We start from the raw sequence: 16,109 nt of genomic DNA, 5'->3' as shown, positions 1-16,109 counted from the left end.
GCCCTCATTAGATGGGCATGGTCTCCCCCCAAATAAAAGAAAGTACATCTAAGTTTAGCTCTGCACCCTTTTTTTCAGAAAGATTGGAAGTTAAGATTTGAAGGGCTTTCCAACATTATTATAGTTATTGCAAACACTTCCTGTTGTCTGCTGTCTTACTTTGTGTACAAAATGTTTCCACATCAGATCAATCTAGTGGATGACCAAAAAGCAATAGGCCCTGCTAGCCAACAGGAAATGGAGAATGGAGAGGAGGAAAAAACAATGCAGGAAATACAGTTAGTGATTACCAGATGTAATTTCTGTTAAGAATCTTTTCCATGCTGCCACTGCCAGTCATCCCAAAATGATAGTAAATATGGAAGTGGTTTCTGCACTGTAGCTCATGCAAATCTTTTGCTGGATTAGTTCCTGAAAATGAGATGTTTTCTTGGATTTGGGATCTGAGGGCTGCCTGATTCATCTTTTCCAAAACCAAGACTGCCTAATTAAAAAAAATTCTGGTCATCCTAAGCTTGTGCATTTTAAGATGGAGTATAGAATGTCAGACACATAAATCAAGGAAAATTTGAAGTTATCAAAGAGGAAATAAAGGATATTAAATTAGATGTGTTAGGAATAAATAAATAAAGGGCATAAGAGCTTATCAAAGAATCAAATGGCAGGGATACTCAGAAAGAATATCATTTAGTATAATAGCAGTGTAGGTATACATTTGCAATGTTCACTTGCAATGGAAAAGAATATTAAGGAATTTTACAGCAAATGGCAAGAATAGTGAATGTAACATAAAAAGGACCTAATACTACTCGTTGGAAAAATGGAAGAACATGGAATCACAATAAGATTTGGATTGGACAAATCCAACAATTCAGAAAATGGAATATATTTTTTCTAAAGGGAACTTTGAGGTACTTCAGATTGTGAAATAAGCCATGACTTATTGAAAATATACAGGATAAGCTTAGAAAATTAAATCGAAAAGGAGCTTAAACTAGATTTGACATGGTCATAGTGAGAATGAGTTAACAGAGCTATTTAACTGCTATCACTTTAAGAGGCTGTATATATAAGAGAGACCCTGTGAGGACGTCCCTCTCTCCATGTGTGCTTCCATGCTATAGTTGATGATTGATTGATTCCTGACTGCCTAGTACCGTGATGGCGAACCTATGGCACACGTGCCACAGGTGGCACGTGGAGCCATATTAGTGGGCACGCCAGCTCACTAAGCACTCTTCTAATGCTGCCTCTTTCAGGCAGGTAGATATTTCCAAGCTTAGGACAGAAAAATCCTTTTTCTTCTGAGAAAATAGCTCATTATTTGCCTTCTTGCTTTTTAACGCAGGAAAAAAACCCAATAGCTTTTCAGTATCATTTCAGTTTTCATTTATCATTTTGGACAGTGTATCCAACCTAACTCTGCAAGGATCCTGAGGGCAGGAAGGCAGCTGTCTGATGCTGACAGGTGCTATGAAGCCCGTGATACCACTAGATGGTGCCCACTGACTCCAAAATGATACATTGTTTTGTATTATATTTAATTTGTACGTATTTAATTTTAAAATGCCCAATTTTATAAGAAAAAGACTAGCTCATATTCCTGCATAAATATTTTGCCATTTAATATTTATGTTTTGGAGGCTTTAGCATGCAGAAGATCATATAGCAATGTCTATCCTGACTCCTAATCTGTACGTAGCCAGAATACTTTTCTAGTCCTGAAGGTAACATCTAGAACTTTAAGAAAATTCTTTTTTCCCTCCTAGTGATGGAACTTTGACTTTGGTTATAGAGTCTAGAGTACTGTTATACAATCTAGAACAGGGGTGTCCAACCTTTTGGCTTGCTTGAGCCACATTATGTGAAGAGAAATTGTCTCGAGCCGCATATAAAATATATAATATAGTCAAGGTATATAAATCACATAATGTTTAAAGTGTACAGTCTATTTGGGACCACATTACTAGCTATCCAGGCTGCATACAGCCCATGGGCCACAGGATGGACACACCTGAACTCAAGTTACTTGATGCAATTTATGAATTCATCTCAAAATGTAACAGCTATCTTTTTTTATTCATCCTTGTAAGTTTTCCATTACTGTTAGTCATATATGACTTCAAGGGCATCGTTGGGCTGGCCTGGCCATTTTTGCCTCAAGTGAGAACACTAGTTGATTTATTTAATGATCCATTGATTTGTTTTCTTCGTTTCCATGGCTTACAGTTATTGCCAGCAGTATAAAGGGCACTGTAGAGGGTGGAGATAATGACATCATGTATGACATGTGGCATTGCTGGTATCTTACTATAACATTTATTTTATAGATATATAAAATATATCATAATATTTACAATACCAATGTCAAAGTAGTCCAGTGCTAATAAGAAGATTGAAATCAAAGTAGAAATAATACAATAAAAAATTGTCAGCCACCTAGAGTCATATTTATGAGATGAACACCCATATAAATTTATTAAATATATAAAAAAGAAATATCTGTAATAGCCATCCAGAATAAAATTTTGGCAAAGCATTGACTGATATGTATTGGGATTGTGCCATTTAGCTTCATATAGGTTCAATTTTAGGTAAGCTGTTCTGTATGTAGCATTTGTCTCAAGCATTTCTAAGACAGATGTTACCTCTCTACTGTGCAATTTTATTTATCAAATTTATTTGCCACCCATTTCATGGTTTAAGGCAACTCTGCATGATGAATGCCAAGAGACAGTATTGAAGCCAAATTGACTATTCCACCATGAACAGTTATTCCACTAATTCTGGGGTCATAAACATTCCCTTTCTGTTTATTTGTTTTAATCTTGATATTGCATATGTGCAAATATAATTAAATGTACAATTAATTACTATGTTTTGTAGGTATGTCAATAGGAAATGAGCAGAAGTAGAATTAGTTATACAAATTATCTGCCATTGTAATGGGATTTTAGTAGTTTTGCTAATGACATGAATAATCCATAGAGATGCCAAGGGTCAGACATGACAGAATGGTTGATGACAATGAGGCTAATGATAAGAATGCAGTCTAGCTAATGATATGAATGAAAAAATAAGATGAAGGTACCACCTGCGAACATATTGTGCAATACCTGTTTACTAGCTCAGACTGTGGGATAAATGTTTAGAAGAATTGATTATAAATCACTGGGCACACAAGTACACATAGGATATAGAAAAAAAGATTGAAGCCAGTTGCTGGTTCTAAAATAAGACAAAGAAAGTTGATTCAAAACTTTTTTTTCTTACAAGGTTCTGGAAAAAAATCCTAACAGACCAATGAGCCATAAAGAGATTCTTCAGGTTATCCAAAAAGAAGGGTTAAAAGAGATTAGGTGAGTATGAATTATTATACTGCTTGCTACTCCTAATAACATAAACAGAAATATTTTCCAACTGTAGATTTTGTAAGTATTGCAGGTACAAATAATTGACCAAGGCAGCATATGCATTTGTCTGATGTTCATTTTGTGTTGCCAAACTTTTTTTCAGATGTTTTGTTTCTAGATTGAAGTTCATTTTTTTGTATTTATGAAAACACTGAATAGGGAACTAATGCTATTTGGTAACGGACAAAAAGGAGTTTTGTTCATTAACTGGAGAGCAACTTCCTGGTTGAAGTAGTATCATCTTGATGTCATGTGCCTTAAAATTTTTACTTTTCAGAGCTGCTTGGGGGTTGAGACTAAGTTATCAATCAGTAAATCATTAGTTATTTCACTAAGCTTAGGAACTGGACTAAGTTAAACTTTTCTGGGAATCACTATTATGCTATCTATTGCATGCTTGTTCCAATTTCCTCTGAGAACTCAAGGCAACTTTTAGAAAGATCTCCCTTAATTTTATCCTAACAACAATTTTGTGAGGTTGGTTAGGCTGAGAAAAGGTAACAGTTTTAAAATTAACTCCATAATTTGGATGAACTCTGGCATTTTAAATACCATATTCAAATATCTGACATTTATCTAGATTGCTGTTGACTACTATGATTCTAGAAAATGTTTAATGATTTAGACCGGGGTGTCAAACTCAAGGCCCGCTGGATCCGGTCCATGGGGCCATCCTGGTCTATCCAATCCGAAGAGGAAAGATCAGGCCAATGTAGCTTTGGCCTGGTCTACCCAATGTGAAAAGAAAACATGCCAGGAATTTGGGGAGTGGCATCAAGCTGGCCACGTCCACTCAGTTGGCCACACCCACCCACTCGACCACACGCGCCCGGCCCCCCAAGGTCAACCACAGCCCTGATGTAGCCCTTAATGAAATGATGTTTGACATCCCTGATTTAGACAGTTGAAGTGTTTTCTAATTTTACTTTTACAGTATTTTCTTTCCAAGTTGAATGACAGGGATTGGATGAGGCCTTTCATGAACGAAGGTGCACAATCATTTTATCTGTAAGAGTGTAATAATGACCTGCCTTACAGTTCAGTTTAAAGAATTATTAGAACAAGCATATGAAATACTTTGAATGTTTTAATATGTTTTATAAAAATGTTAAATGCTTGTTGTTAACTAACCTATCTGCTTAATGGGAAGCATTTCCTAGTGGGAATAAGTATGCAATTAAAAAAATATTGGACTTCGTATGCCTGCTGTGAAGTTGCCGTGTGCATGCACTGTTTTTACTGGAAAGCAAACATGGATTGCATGCTTTGTAATCAAAATGGCTTTTATAGTATTAAAAAAAGTTGCATAGAAAATTGAAATGTACTCCATTCAGATTATGGCAATTTCTATATTTAAACATTTGTTTTGTTTTTAAAAAAGCTTTGTAGTTTGCACTTTTCCTCAGTTTTACTAAATAGGGTACACTTTTGGGACTTGAATACGATAAAGAAATTCTTAGCAATGTAGGGATCATGTTTGTAAAACTAACTTTTACTTACAACTTTTTCTTCTATTAATTACTACAAGTATTATTTTTGAAGGTAAAGAAATTATCAATATAGTAAATATGACTTGCTTAGAAAATAAAAATTAAGGCGCTAAAAATTAGAGGAGGTAAAACCACTCATTGAAAATGGTTAATGCTATAGTTTTTGAGTGTTTAGCTTGGTTAGTTTGCCTCTGATGAAGGATTTACTGCTAAGGATTTCTATGTGGCTTGTTCCATTTAAAAGTCATACAGTAATGATTTAATTTAGTTAATGTTTTTGTAGATTGAAGAAACATTTTTAATTTGAGATGGGATGAGGAAGGTCACAGGATGTGGGATAGGTATAATAGCACTTAGACTTGTATATCACTTCATAGTGTTTTTACAGACCTCTCTAAGCAGTTTACAGAGTCAGCATATTGCCCCCAACAATCTGGGTCCTCATTTTACCCACCTCGGAAGGATGGAAGGCTGAGTCAACCTTGAGCCTGGTGAGATTTGAACTGCTGAACTGCAGCTACCAGTCAGCTGAAGTAGCCTGCAGTACTGCACTCTAACCACTGCGCCACCTCAGCTTCTCAGAGATAATACTATCTCCAGAGGGGACAAGACTAAGATTTTCAGCCCAATGTTAAAAGCAAAAAAAAAGCAAAAAGCAAAAAAATTTTAAATTTGTGGCAAGCTCTAGTGACTATGTATGACCCTGGGAACTTCCAAAACGAGAGGGCTTGATATTGTTTATTTCTTGCTTACACGGACAAATCTCACTTAAAATATTGTTTCCTTTACCTACAAGAGTTTGAGAGGGGCTTTTTTTTTCCTTTTTGTTTTCTTTGTTTCCTCTCTGTTTTCTGATATTCTGCCACTGACTGGAGATGTTGCATTTTCCAGAGATTTGCCTTTTAAAATTGCCTAATTTTGATGATTATTCTTGCTTTACTGGGTCAAGAGATGGAATTGAGGTTAAAAATGTATTATTTAGTTTGGTTAATTATTAATTGAACTAGGCCAACTCAGATGTTTCTATTTGAAATCCAAAAGAATAAATACAGAACTTTTTAAGAAATTAGAAAAAGTAATAAGAACATCATATTACAGTACCTTTCAGAATTTAATTGAACGAATCTGTTAGTACTTTAAAATATAAAATTATTCCCTTTCTTCAATACTTCAATTAAAAATAAGGTAGTCAGACATGTTTTCCTTTTAAAGGAGGTTTATTGAAAAATTCTTACATGAACATTTTGTAGCTTAAGCTTCAGAATTGAAGTTGTCAGAAAAATAGTGCAAGGATGTATCCAATGACACATCATGCTATATTTCTCTACAATTAGCTTGATATGGTGACTTCCTGGCTCTGGTTCCAGTCTGGATCAGATGCTAGAATGAATGAAATTGTGTTCAGTAGTCAGATGCTTACTCGTGATAACTTTTCTGCTTTATAAGTCTCTTGGTCATAGATCTTTCAAGCAATTTGTTTCTAACAAGCGTGATTTCTGTGTAACAATATGGGCCTTTTTTTTTCTAGCCACAGTAATAAATAAATAGAAATAAAACAATTTCCACCAGAAATTGGGTTCAGTAAAGGGTCATGGAGTATTTTAAGCATATATATTTTTATTAAGTCATGCAATCAACCCACAAGGGATGTTCTTAATTACATTAGGAGGAATATGTTTGTAAAATGAATGTGGAACATGTAATTCTCAGATGACATCTATAATAATGGAGCAATTTCAGCAATATTCTTTGCTCCTACTTAGAGGTGGCATTGATTCTGCAGCTTTTTCTTATATGTTACTGTTTTTTTTACCTTCAGTGTAATTTGGACTTGAACGCCAAAGTAGTATCTTTTATTTATACTACCAAGACTCCCCCTTGAGACTTGCAAAGCCTGCTTGAGGAATTTGTCCCATTCTTGTCCCCTTTGTTCTCTATAATCTAAGGAAAATGTCTGGTATGAGTTGTGTGGGTGGTCATTGCAAATATATGAAAATATTGTTTTACTGACATACTTAAATTTTTATCTTGTTTTTTTCCCCCCTTTACCCATTCCCATTGTCTCTTTCAATTTGTTTTTGGGTTTCTTGGATTTCCATCTTTTCCAGAAGGTAAGAGCCACAATTAATGAATAAATTCCTTTGCACATAAGTAATGCTACATTTATTTAGCTTGCTTTGCATAGAAGCTTAGCAATAATTTCATTACTGTTAGGTTGAAGAATCATTTCTCTGTATACCTAAAGCTTGTTTGTGGGAGGCCATGGCTAGCCAGATGAGGTGGGAAGGGCTGACATTTGCCAGTCGAGTCTTTGTTTTCTTTGACCTTGAATGAAAGAAGCTTAGCATTGGGCTCTTCTACTTGGATGATTTCATCTCTGATTGACTTGGCAGGGTTTTCTGAACCATCTTGTTGTTCACTCTAGGATCTTCTGAATGTTGAATTAAAATAAAGCAGAACTGGGGATCCTTTTTTGGCCCAAAGGCGGCAATCATTTAAACCCCTCCAGGGTCATGCCAGGGAGCCGTACGGAGTAAGACCATTCTCTTCCTTCTTATGCTTCCTTTCTCCCATAGCTTTTCACATAAACTGTTCCCTTCAGAGTCCCATTTCCCCCCTTTTCCCCTACAGAGCCCTTTTATAGCAATTTAAACTTTTTAGATTCCTGAACTGCTATAGGAAAGGAAGGAATTATTTTTCTAGAGTGATTCCATAGCATGAGGCATGGAGGTTTAATCTGACCTCCATTTTATCCTTGTGCAGCAGTTAACACATTTGAAATATTCTTCATTGGCATCACTAAAAGCTTTTAATTTAAAACATTTAATTGCTATATAGAAGGAAGGGCCAGATGAGATGACAAGGGAAGTCCAGAGATATACCTCTGCTCTGGCTAGTGGTTTCCTATTCAGACTACTGCCATATCTACAGTGTGACTTTTAGCTACAACACACTTCTAAAAAAAATAAGATGTACCCCTGAGAAAGTTGTGATTTCCACACTATGAGTTAATGAACTTACTTATGCAACCATTATAAAAACCATTATTGGTTTTGCAACTTTTCCCTCACCTATGAAGAGAAGTCACACTGAAATCACTATCAGAAGCAGGTGCATTTCCTGAATCCATTTATATAAGCTGTGTGCATTTATTTACTGGTAATTCACTCTTTGCACAATTTTTTGGCACAATCTTTCTGTATTCTAGTTTTAGAGTAGGCCTATGAGCTGCCTATGGCTTTTGGGGACGTGGAACCCCTTTTTAACTAGAATCCCAGAGAATTGGTGGTATGATTTTGTACTTTTTGAGACAAGAAGTACATGAAAAATATTGTTTGAATCTTCAAATGCTTTCAAACGAGAGAGAGAATGAAACACAGCTCAACACTCCAAAATCCAAGGGGAAAAATCAGTGCTATATCCATATTATGTACCATCATCTTCTCTTCAGCTCTTAGGTTCTTTCTAGATGTGAAACACGGTCTTATTTGACTAAATGTTGCCTACTGTACATAAGCAAAGGAAATGAACTTGATCTCTCATTGGTATTACAGGCCAAAGTAAATTAAGTTAATTGTTTTATGGGAGTAAATATTAGCCAGTGTTTTTCTTATGACTAAGGTTTCAGTCAAGTCTTGTGTTTAATTTAAATCCGCACTTTTTGACATATTGTGGTTACAGTTTGTACATCTAGATTTCATGTTTGTCAAGCTTAATGCATTGTTCATAAATGAAAGTGATAGGTTTATGAATGTATTAGTTGCTTTTTACTGGGTGTTGAACTGTAAACAAGCACACATTGGAAGCAACGTGGAAGAGTAAAAAGACTGAACATATTAGCCCACTTTGTTCTGTAATGCTGCTTCTCAGCTTTATTATGGATCCACAACACACACTGGAATTTGCAGTTGAATTAAAAGCAACTCTTATTTTTGGAAGCATTGTGAAATTGATGTATTTTATTCTCAATCCAGCATATTTTAATGTTTTTAATCCCAGTATGTCTGAAGCAATGAAAACTCTTGAGCTATTCTCAGAAATGTTGAAACTTTTTTTCTTAACATTTTGGTTGTCAGGGCTACTGAAAGTTCTAATATCTGTGCTGCATTTTTTAACATATTGCCTGGCATTTATGTTTGGGAATGTGGCAGACTATGCATGAAATGACTGAAGAAATTTATTTCCTTTCTGGAAATTCTCTGAATAGCAAGAGCAGTTTTCTCTTTTATAATTAACGTGTATATGAACATTTTTGTGCTATATTTTGCAGTATATGCTTGCTTATAGAGAATTTACCTGTTAAATTATATGGTGCATTGTCCCTAAAATTTCCCTTAAGTGCCATGGACTGTAGCATCTGTGCCAACCCTTATTTCATTTTTTAAAAATGGTAATTTACAAATACTGAAGAATTGTTTAGAAGTTAGTCGGACTTGAGCTGCACTAAAAATTAATAAAGTTGGGCAAGGCGTTTCTTGGATAATTTCTTTTACCCTCCTTTAATGCATAGTTCCAGCAAATACAAAGTATGATAGTTGCACTTTGTATCACTGGTGGCTAATTCTGCATTTCTATTTCCAGTGGAACTTCTCCACTTGCATGCCTGAATGCTATGCTGCACACCAACTCCCGTGGAGATGAAGGAATATTCTATAAAGTTCCTGGAAGAATGGGGGTCTATACACTGAAAGTAAGTGAGTGCACCATCTTTTAATGTTAAATTATATTTCAAACTACAAACTGTCAGTTTTTAACAATTTATGATGCAGATGGTTTAAACAAATATTCCCAATTGGGCATAATTGAAATGGTTTTTGAAATGGTGAGTAGTGACAATATGTGGAATATGGGTTTGGCAATGTTCTTGCATTGACCCTTATGACTGATTAGATCACAAACCAATTGTTACCTATTAATTGACTTATTTGACCTATTAATTAACTTAATAGGAAGTTCATTGAATCAAATCCATACAACCCATAATTAGGCATTCGAGAAGCTGTTATAAATAAAAGAAACCTTCTATTGAAGTACATCATTGATTAATTTAGTTCAATATTATTAACACTGGCAATAGTTCTCCAGGCTTTCAGACATGGGTCTACATTCTTGACTGAATCTAGAACTTCCGAATGTTCTGTTACTAAGCTAGGGTTTTTCTTTTCTGAGAATAGACTTTCCAATAGGTTGAGAATGTAGTATAGAATGTATTGATGAATACATTCTATACTACATGATAAAATGTATTATCATGAAGATCGTTTTCCAAGAATTATATTTTTACAAACTAAAGAAACTAAGTGAAGAAAATAGAATGTTAACTATGATCATACTAACAATTTGAGGTGTTTTGAGATACACAAAAGAACAGATGTAGTCTCCATTCCTTAGAACTTTGGGAGACATCTTTTGGGAATATTGAGAGATGTGGATAGTCCTTTTTCGGAATGGCTGATATGAGATCCACTTTTCCTCTGGAGCTCTCAAGCTAACCTGTATCCATCCATATTTTTAAAAAATGGAAATTCCTCTTGAGTATAATGCCTTGTGAATTCAGAGACACATTTATTTAATTCTCTTGGGAGCTATATCATACTGGTTTGCTACTGTCTTCTTCCTCAATTTATTTATTTAGTTAAATTTTCCAGTCCAGTTTATAGTTCTGGAATTTTCTGGAAGTCTTCCATTCAAGTACTAATCAGATCCAAATGTGCTTAGTTTTCCCAGATCAACCAAAGTTAAATAGATGCCGCCACCTAAATGGTCCCATCCATATTAGTTATCTGCAGATAAGGTCTGTGTCATCTTTTATAATTGCCTTTAATTTTAATGGAGCTTACATGCATGTTCCTAGAAGATCATGTCCCTTCATTTTTGAACTAGTGGCATCAGTTTGTTTTGGAATTTAATTCTCTTTTATGTTAAACTGAAATATGAAACTACACATTACACATTAGATTCTTCTGCCTGTGGGTTTGTATAATTCTTTCTTTGTTACTCATTTGCAGAAAGATGTTCCTGATGGGCTGAAGGACTTGTCTGAAGGCTCAGAAGAAAGCAGTGATATACAATCAGATTCCCCCACCTCAGAGAGCAGCAGTAGCACTAGCAGTGACCAGAGTAGCAACAAGGAAGGAAGAAAATGCAGGTGGCAAAGAAAAGGTAGATATTCCTTAAAAAAATATCTTCTTCCACCTCATCTCCATAACAAAGTATGCCCTTCCCCTCTACTGGTTTTTATTGCAAAATCAATCAAGATGTTTTATTAACTGCAGTTGTTCATGAATTTTGTAGCTGGTTATGCAGCAGATTAAAGCCTAGTAGCTGAAACTGTAGATGGACATTGAAGCTTTTATGGATTGTCCTAGTATTGCTCTAGACCCCTATTTCTTAAACTTTTTCTCCCTTGAACCACTTCCCACTTTTAAAAATTATGGGAGGCCTCAAAACAACTTCGTTTGCATGGGTCATATTTATTTAAAATTAGAATAGATGCATTTGCTGCCAAAACTGCTTCTTACAATTATTTGATGGGACTTTAATACAATATTGTATTATTTTTTGTAAACATAGGCAGGGAATTTTTACTTTTTAAACCTCTGGGAGGGACTTGCGGGAACACCAAGGATCCTAGGACCAGTTCTTCAGAAACATTACTCTAGACCAGGGGCATCAAACTCAATTTCATTTGAGGGATGCATCAGGGTTGTGTTTGGTGTTGGGGGGCCAGGGTGGGCGTGGCTAGCTCGAAAGTCACTTGTGTCTGGGGTGTCTATGGTGGCCCGAGTGCTCTGCCAGTGAAAACAGGCTCTCGAGCTCTGTTTTCGGCTGCGATGGCTTCCTGCAACCCTCTGCCAGCAAAAACGGAGCTTGGGAGGGCTACCCTCCCAAGCTCTGTTTTCACTGGCAGAGGCACCGCGGGGTGATCCTTTGCTGTTTCCAGGGCAGCCCCACGGGCCAGATCTAAGCACCCTGTGGGCCGGATCCAGCCCCCAGGCCTTGAGTTTGACACTCCTGCTCTAGACTGACCTTTGTAACTTTCCCTGGTCTGCTTCTTCTCTAAAATGCCAAAAGCTTATAAGCTTTGAAAGCATCTTTTCGCAAGTGGGAATGATACACATAGTCTTCAACTTGCTGTGGCAATTGAGACCAGAATTTTCTGGTGTCTAATGTGGTTGTAAAGTACACTTATATTGTTTAGTCCTGGTGCAGTCCTGGTGGCCATTATTAATTGAATCCCACAGTCATTAGTTGAAGCAACTACCACCTGGCTTCTCACAACCGAAGTCAGCAGAGAAGTCAGCAGGAATTTGCAAGTCCCATAGTGGCAGGCATTTTGTTGTTACCAGATGGAGAAGGGAGCGAGGGTTGCAGGGGAGTGTCAGGGAGGGTCATGAGGTGAGGGAGGGTCAGCACGAGTGTGAGGTTGTATGGCATCCAGTGTCACTTGGTTGAGTTGAATGGCTATAGAAATTGAATGAATGGATGAATGAATGAATGAATGAATGAATGAATGAATGAATGAATGAATGAATGAATAAGAGAAGTAGCATACAAATTGGAGAGGCTATACAAGGGTGCAAGGAGATGTGTGTGAGGCCTGAGGTTCAGGAGGATACATGTGGTTATGAGGGGATGTGCGAGAGGTTAGCGCAGGTTAGAAAAGGTGGGAGGGGATGCATGAAAGTCAGGAATGTGTGTGTGAGAGTTGTGGCATGGATTCGGAAGGGTGCATGTGTATGAGAGGTTGTGCAAGAGGCACAAATCGGTGAAGATCACAGGTGAACAAAAGGCACAAATTAGGGAAGGTGTGCAAGGCTGTCTGGGTGCATCAGAGATACAGGGCTGATAACCTAAAAGCAATAGGTTAGGGAGGGTACATGGGTGTGTGTGAGTAGCCACAGGTGGGGAGATTTACCCCACTGACTTTTGACTTCCTGTAATGACCTTGAGGGATGAGGAGAAGAGATGCTCCTAGAAAATACTTGATGAGAGGGAGAAACCCCCAGTGGTTTAATTGTCAGAAGAAGAAATGTAGCAAAGACCCACCCTAATTAATCAGGTTAAAAGTGGCAGTGGGAGATTTGAACCTGTAGACTTGCAAGATTCTCTTAATGTAGCCTTACAATAAAGTAGAAGTAGCTCATCTAATCATGTTTCCTGTCTGGTTTACTTGGGAGGGCTGACATCAATCTTGCAAATCTCAAGGGTGCAAACCACTGCATAGATTCTCTTCTATTTGAAAATATGAGTTTACTAGAAAAGACATTGTAAAGGCTGTATGTAGACCAGACCTATAAAAATTAAATGCAGTATTTTGGGGACCGGAGGCTAAGTATAACATCTTTTACAGTAGCAAGGCAAAGCAAAGAGGTCTGTGTCATTCATTTGCCTTCACTGTTTCCTAGATGGGAAGGGATTTGATTTTGATTTTTAAAAAATCTATTTTGGAATTTATATTACTCTGTGTATTTTTGCTCCAAAATAATAGGAAACTAAAACATCAATTTTTAGCATTTATGATCAGAAGTGGCTGTAGTTGTTATTTTAAAGAATGGATCATTAACAGATAGTTAAAAAGCCTCAGGTGACTTACTTTTTCCTAACTCAAGTGAGAGATCAATTGATCCACATCAGAGTTTAAGCTTTTTTCATTCAGGAATTGTATCTTCTGTATCATTCCGACCTCTCTCTCTCCCTCCCTCTCTCTCTCTCTCTCTCTCTCTTTTTGCTTTAATTTATATGCCGCTCTTCTCCGGAGACTCAGGGCGGTTTACAATGCGTTAAGCAATAGCCTTCATACTTTTGTATATTTATACAAAGTCAGCTTATTGCCCCCACAATCTGGGTCCTCATTTCACCTACCTTTGAAAGGGTGGAAGGCTGAGTCAACCTTGAGCCTGGTGAGATTTGAACTTGCAGTAATTGCAAGCAGCAGATGTTAATAACAGTGCTTTAGTCCACTGTACTACAGGCTCTTTAAAATTAGATAGAGGAATTCCCACCCATTGATCTCAGAGTAGGAACAACTGTAATGAAGTTTGTTTGTTTATTTAACAAATTTACAGTACCCATATTTTTCGGACTATAAGACGCACCCGTGTATAAGATGCACCAAGATTTGGAAGAAGTAAGCAAGTAAAAAAAAGTTTTTGCCTTCCCCAGCCCACAGGAGCACTCTGCAGGTCTCCCAAAGCCTCTATGTGCCCTGTTTTTGCGAAAAATGTGCCTGTTTTTCGCAAAAACGGGACATATGGGGCAGGGCTTTGGGAGGCCAAAAATGGCTGTATTCGGTGTATAAGATGCACCAACATTTCCATCCTCTTTTATGGGGGAAAAGTGCGTCTTATACTCCAAAAAGTATGGTACATAGCCTCCTATCTCACATAAAAGGACATTGGACAGATACAGAGTTGGTCCAGATCTCAATGCATAATAGACCTTTCTAGAATAAACCCCTCTCCTGCTGACACAACAGAATGTTACTTTCTAGCACTATTTTTTTTTTTTTAATTTAACCTGCCTTTCAGGCAATATCAACAAACAAGATTGTCTCTTTTGTCAGAACGATAATAAGCAAAGTGAGAATTAGTGGTGGACTGTATATCAAGAATACTGTATATTGTACATTGTACTCTGTGGCATGTATGGCTCTAATGTGTTTTTACAGGCAGCCCTCAACTTACAACCACCATTGAGACTGGAATTTCTGTCCTGTCGTAAATGATTGTAGTTGTATGTCAAGTCATATCCAATTTTACGATAATTTGTATTGCAAATGTTGAGCAAATTATCATGTTTCTGAAGTGAATTGTGGTTTTTAAGCAAATCTTGTCATTAAGCAAATCCAGCTTCCCCCAGTGGGCTTCCCCAACCATGGCAAGAAAGGTAGCATATTGCAATCTTGTGACCGCAAGATATTGCAACCAGTCATGAATGCAAACTCATGTTTTTTACATATAGTCACACTTCAGTGTTCTTTTAGGGATATTGTATGGAATTTTACATCTGGCCTTCCTCATGCAATGCAAGAGTATCTAGAAAGCCGTTAAACTCATGGCTCTCAACCCTTCTATATTGGATTTTTACATGAAGAATTAATAGATGAATAGAGAGGATAGAAAAGTAAGATACTTCATTCTTTGATTCTATGGAATTTCCAATATATTCACTAAAAACAATATGATGGTGAAAATTCATGAAAATTCATGTACTGAGATTGAGTCATATACAGTTCTTTTAGTTAAGCCGAAGTGGAGGACCTTTAAGCTCCTGAAAGTCACATTCCATTCCAGGAGCAAACTTCTATGGCAAGTTACTGCTTGTTTTTGAGAAGATAGCTTATAACTGTATATCAGCATTTTCAAAATGATAGCAGTCTAAACTTGTCAGTTCATAACCCTGAACAGCAAAGCTGCTATTAAATATGCCTTCTAGCCAAAAATGTTGAGTATGTTGCCCTATTCGTAGTAGCAGAAGGATGAGGGTGGAGTGGGGGTTAAATTGTAGAGTTTTAACTGTAGATGTTTAATGCTATACAATTACAGAGTAATTGTGTGTGAGTTGGGCAGCTATATAAAATTGCTTAATAAATATATTTACTGTTTGAACACAGGCTAAGTGAGCCTCAAGAACAGTAGTCTGAAGTAGCTACAATAAAAAGTCAGATCCCTTGTTTTGTCCATGATAAAAGATCTTTACTCTCTTGGGTTGTTTAGAGTGGTGCGGTAGTCTAGAGGTGAAGATACTTGCCTCCCATTCGTAAGCTTCAGAGTTCAATCCTAGGTAGCAACAGATATTTCTCTATCAGGGCACAAAGAAAATATATCTGTTGTGAGCTCTGCATAGATGTCAGGAAGGGCATCTGGCCAATAAACACTCAGCTCCATTCAGTTGCCCCTACTCCACTCTGATAAAAGGGATTACAGAGTCATAAAAATAAACAAAATTCTCTTTAGTTGTTTCAATTATGAATTCCTGATGAGCAGTGTAATATTGATATGGCAAATAATTCTGACTACTATGATACATTTTCATAATAGTATTCTAATGAAGCTACTCAAGTTTGCTAAAGTTTTGACTTCCCAGGCAGAGTGTGAAATGATAACTGGAACATCTTGTAAAGTTATCTGGGATTTTTTTCAGTTTGTAGATTTCTGATGAAATGGGTAGAATGCCTTTTATTATGAGCTCCAACACTTATGGC

General features: G+C 36.7%; 1 protein-coding gene across 1 annotated transcript in view; it reads left to right on the top strand.

Annotated features, from left to right (window-relative positions):
• Positions 1–16,109, top strand: part of ASXL2 (ASXL transcriptional regulator 2) — a 72,546-nt gene that overhangs the window by 29,726 nt on the left and 26,711 nt on the right. Inside the window, exons 2-5 of the mRNA XM_070946868.1 lie at positions 3,277–3,359; positions 5,026–5,028; positions 9,485–9,593; positions 10,912–11,065. Of these exons, the coding sequence (XP_070802969.1) occupies positions 3,277–3,359; positions 5,026–5,028; positions 9,485–9,593; positions 10,912–11,065 (349 nt within the window). The remainder of the gene's footprint in view (positions 1–3,276; positions 3,360–5,025; positions 5,029–9,484; positions 9,594–10,911; positions 11,066–16,109) is intronic.

The sequence above is a fragment of the Pituophis catenifer genome, unplaced genomic scaffold (genome assembly GCF_029215685.1).
Source record: "Pituophis catenifer annectens isolate HBS135680 unplaced genomic scaffold, rPitCat1.0.hap2 SCAF_1, whole genome shotgun sequence".
Taxonomy (NCBI): Eukaryota; Metazoa; Chordata; class Lepidosauria; order Squamata; family Colubridae; genus Pituophis; species Pituophis catenifer.
Note: the sequence above shows the minus strand (reverse complement) of the source record. Positions and strands in the feature narration are given on the sequence as shown.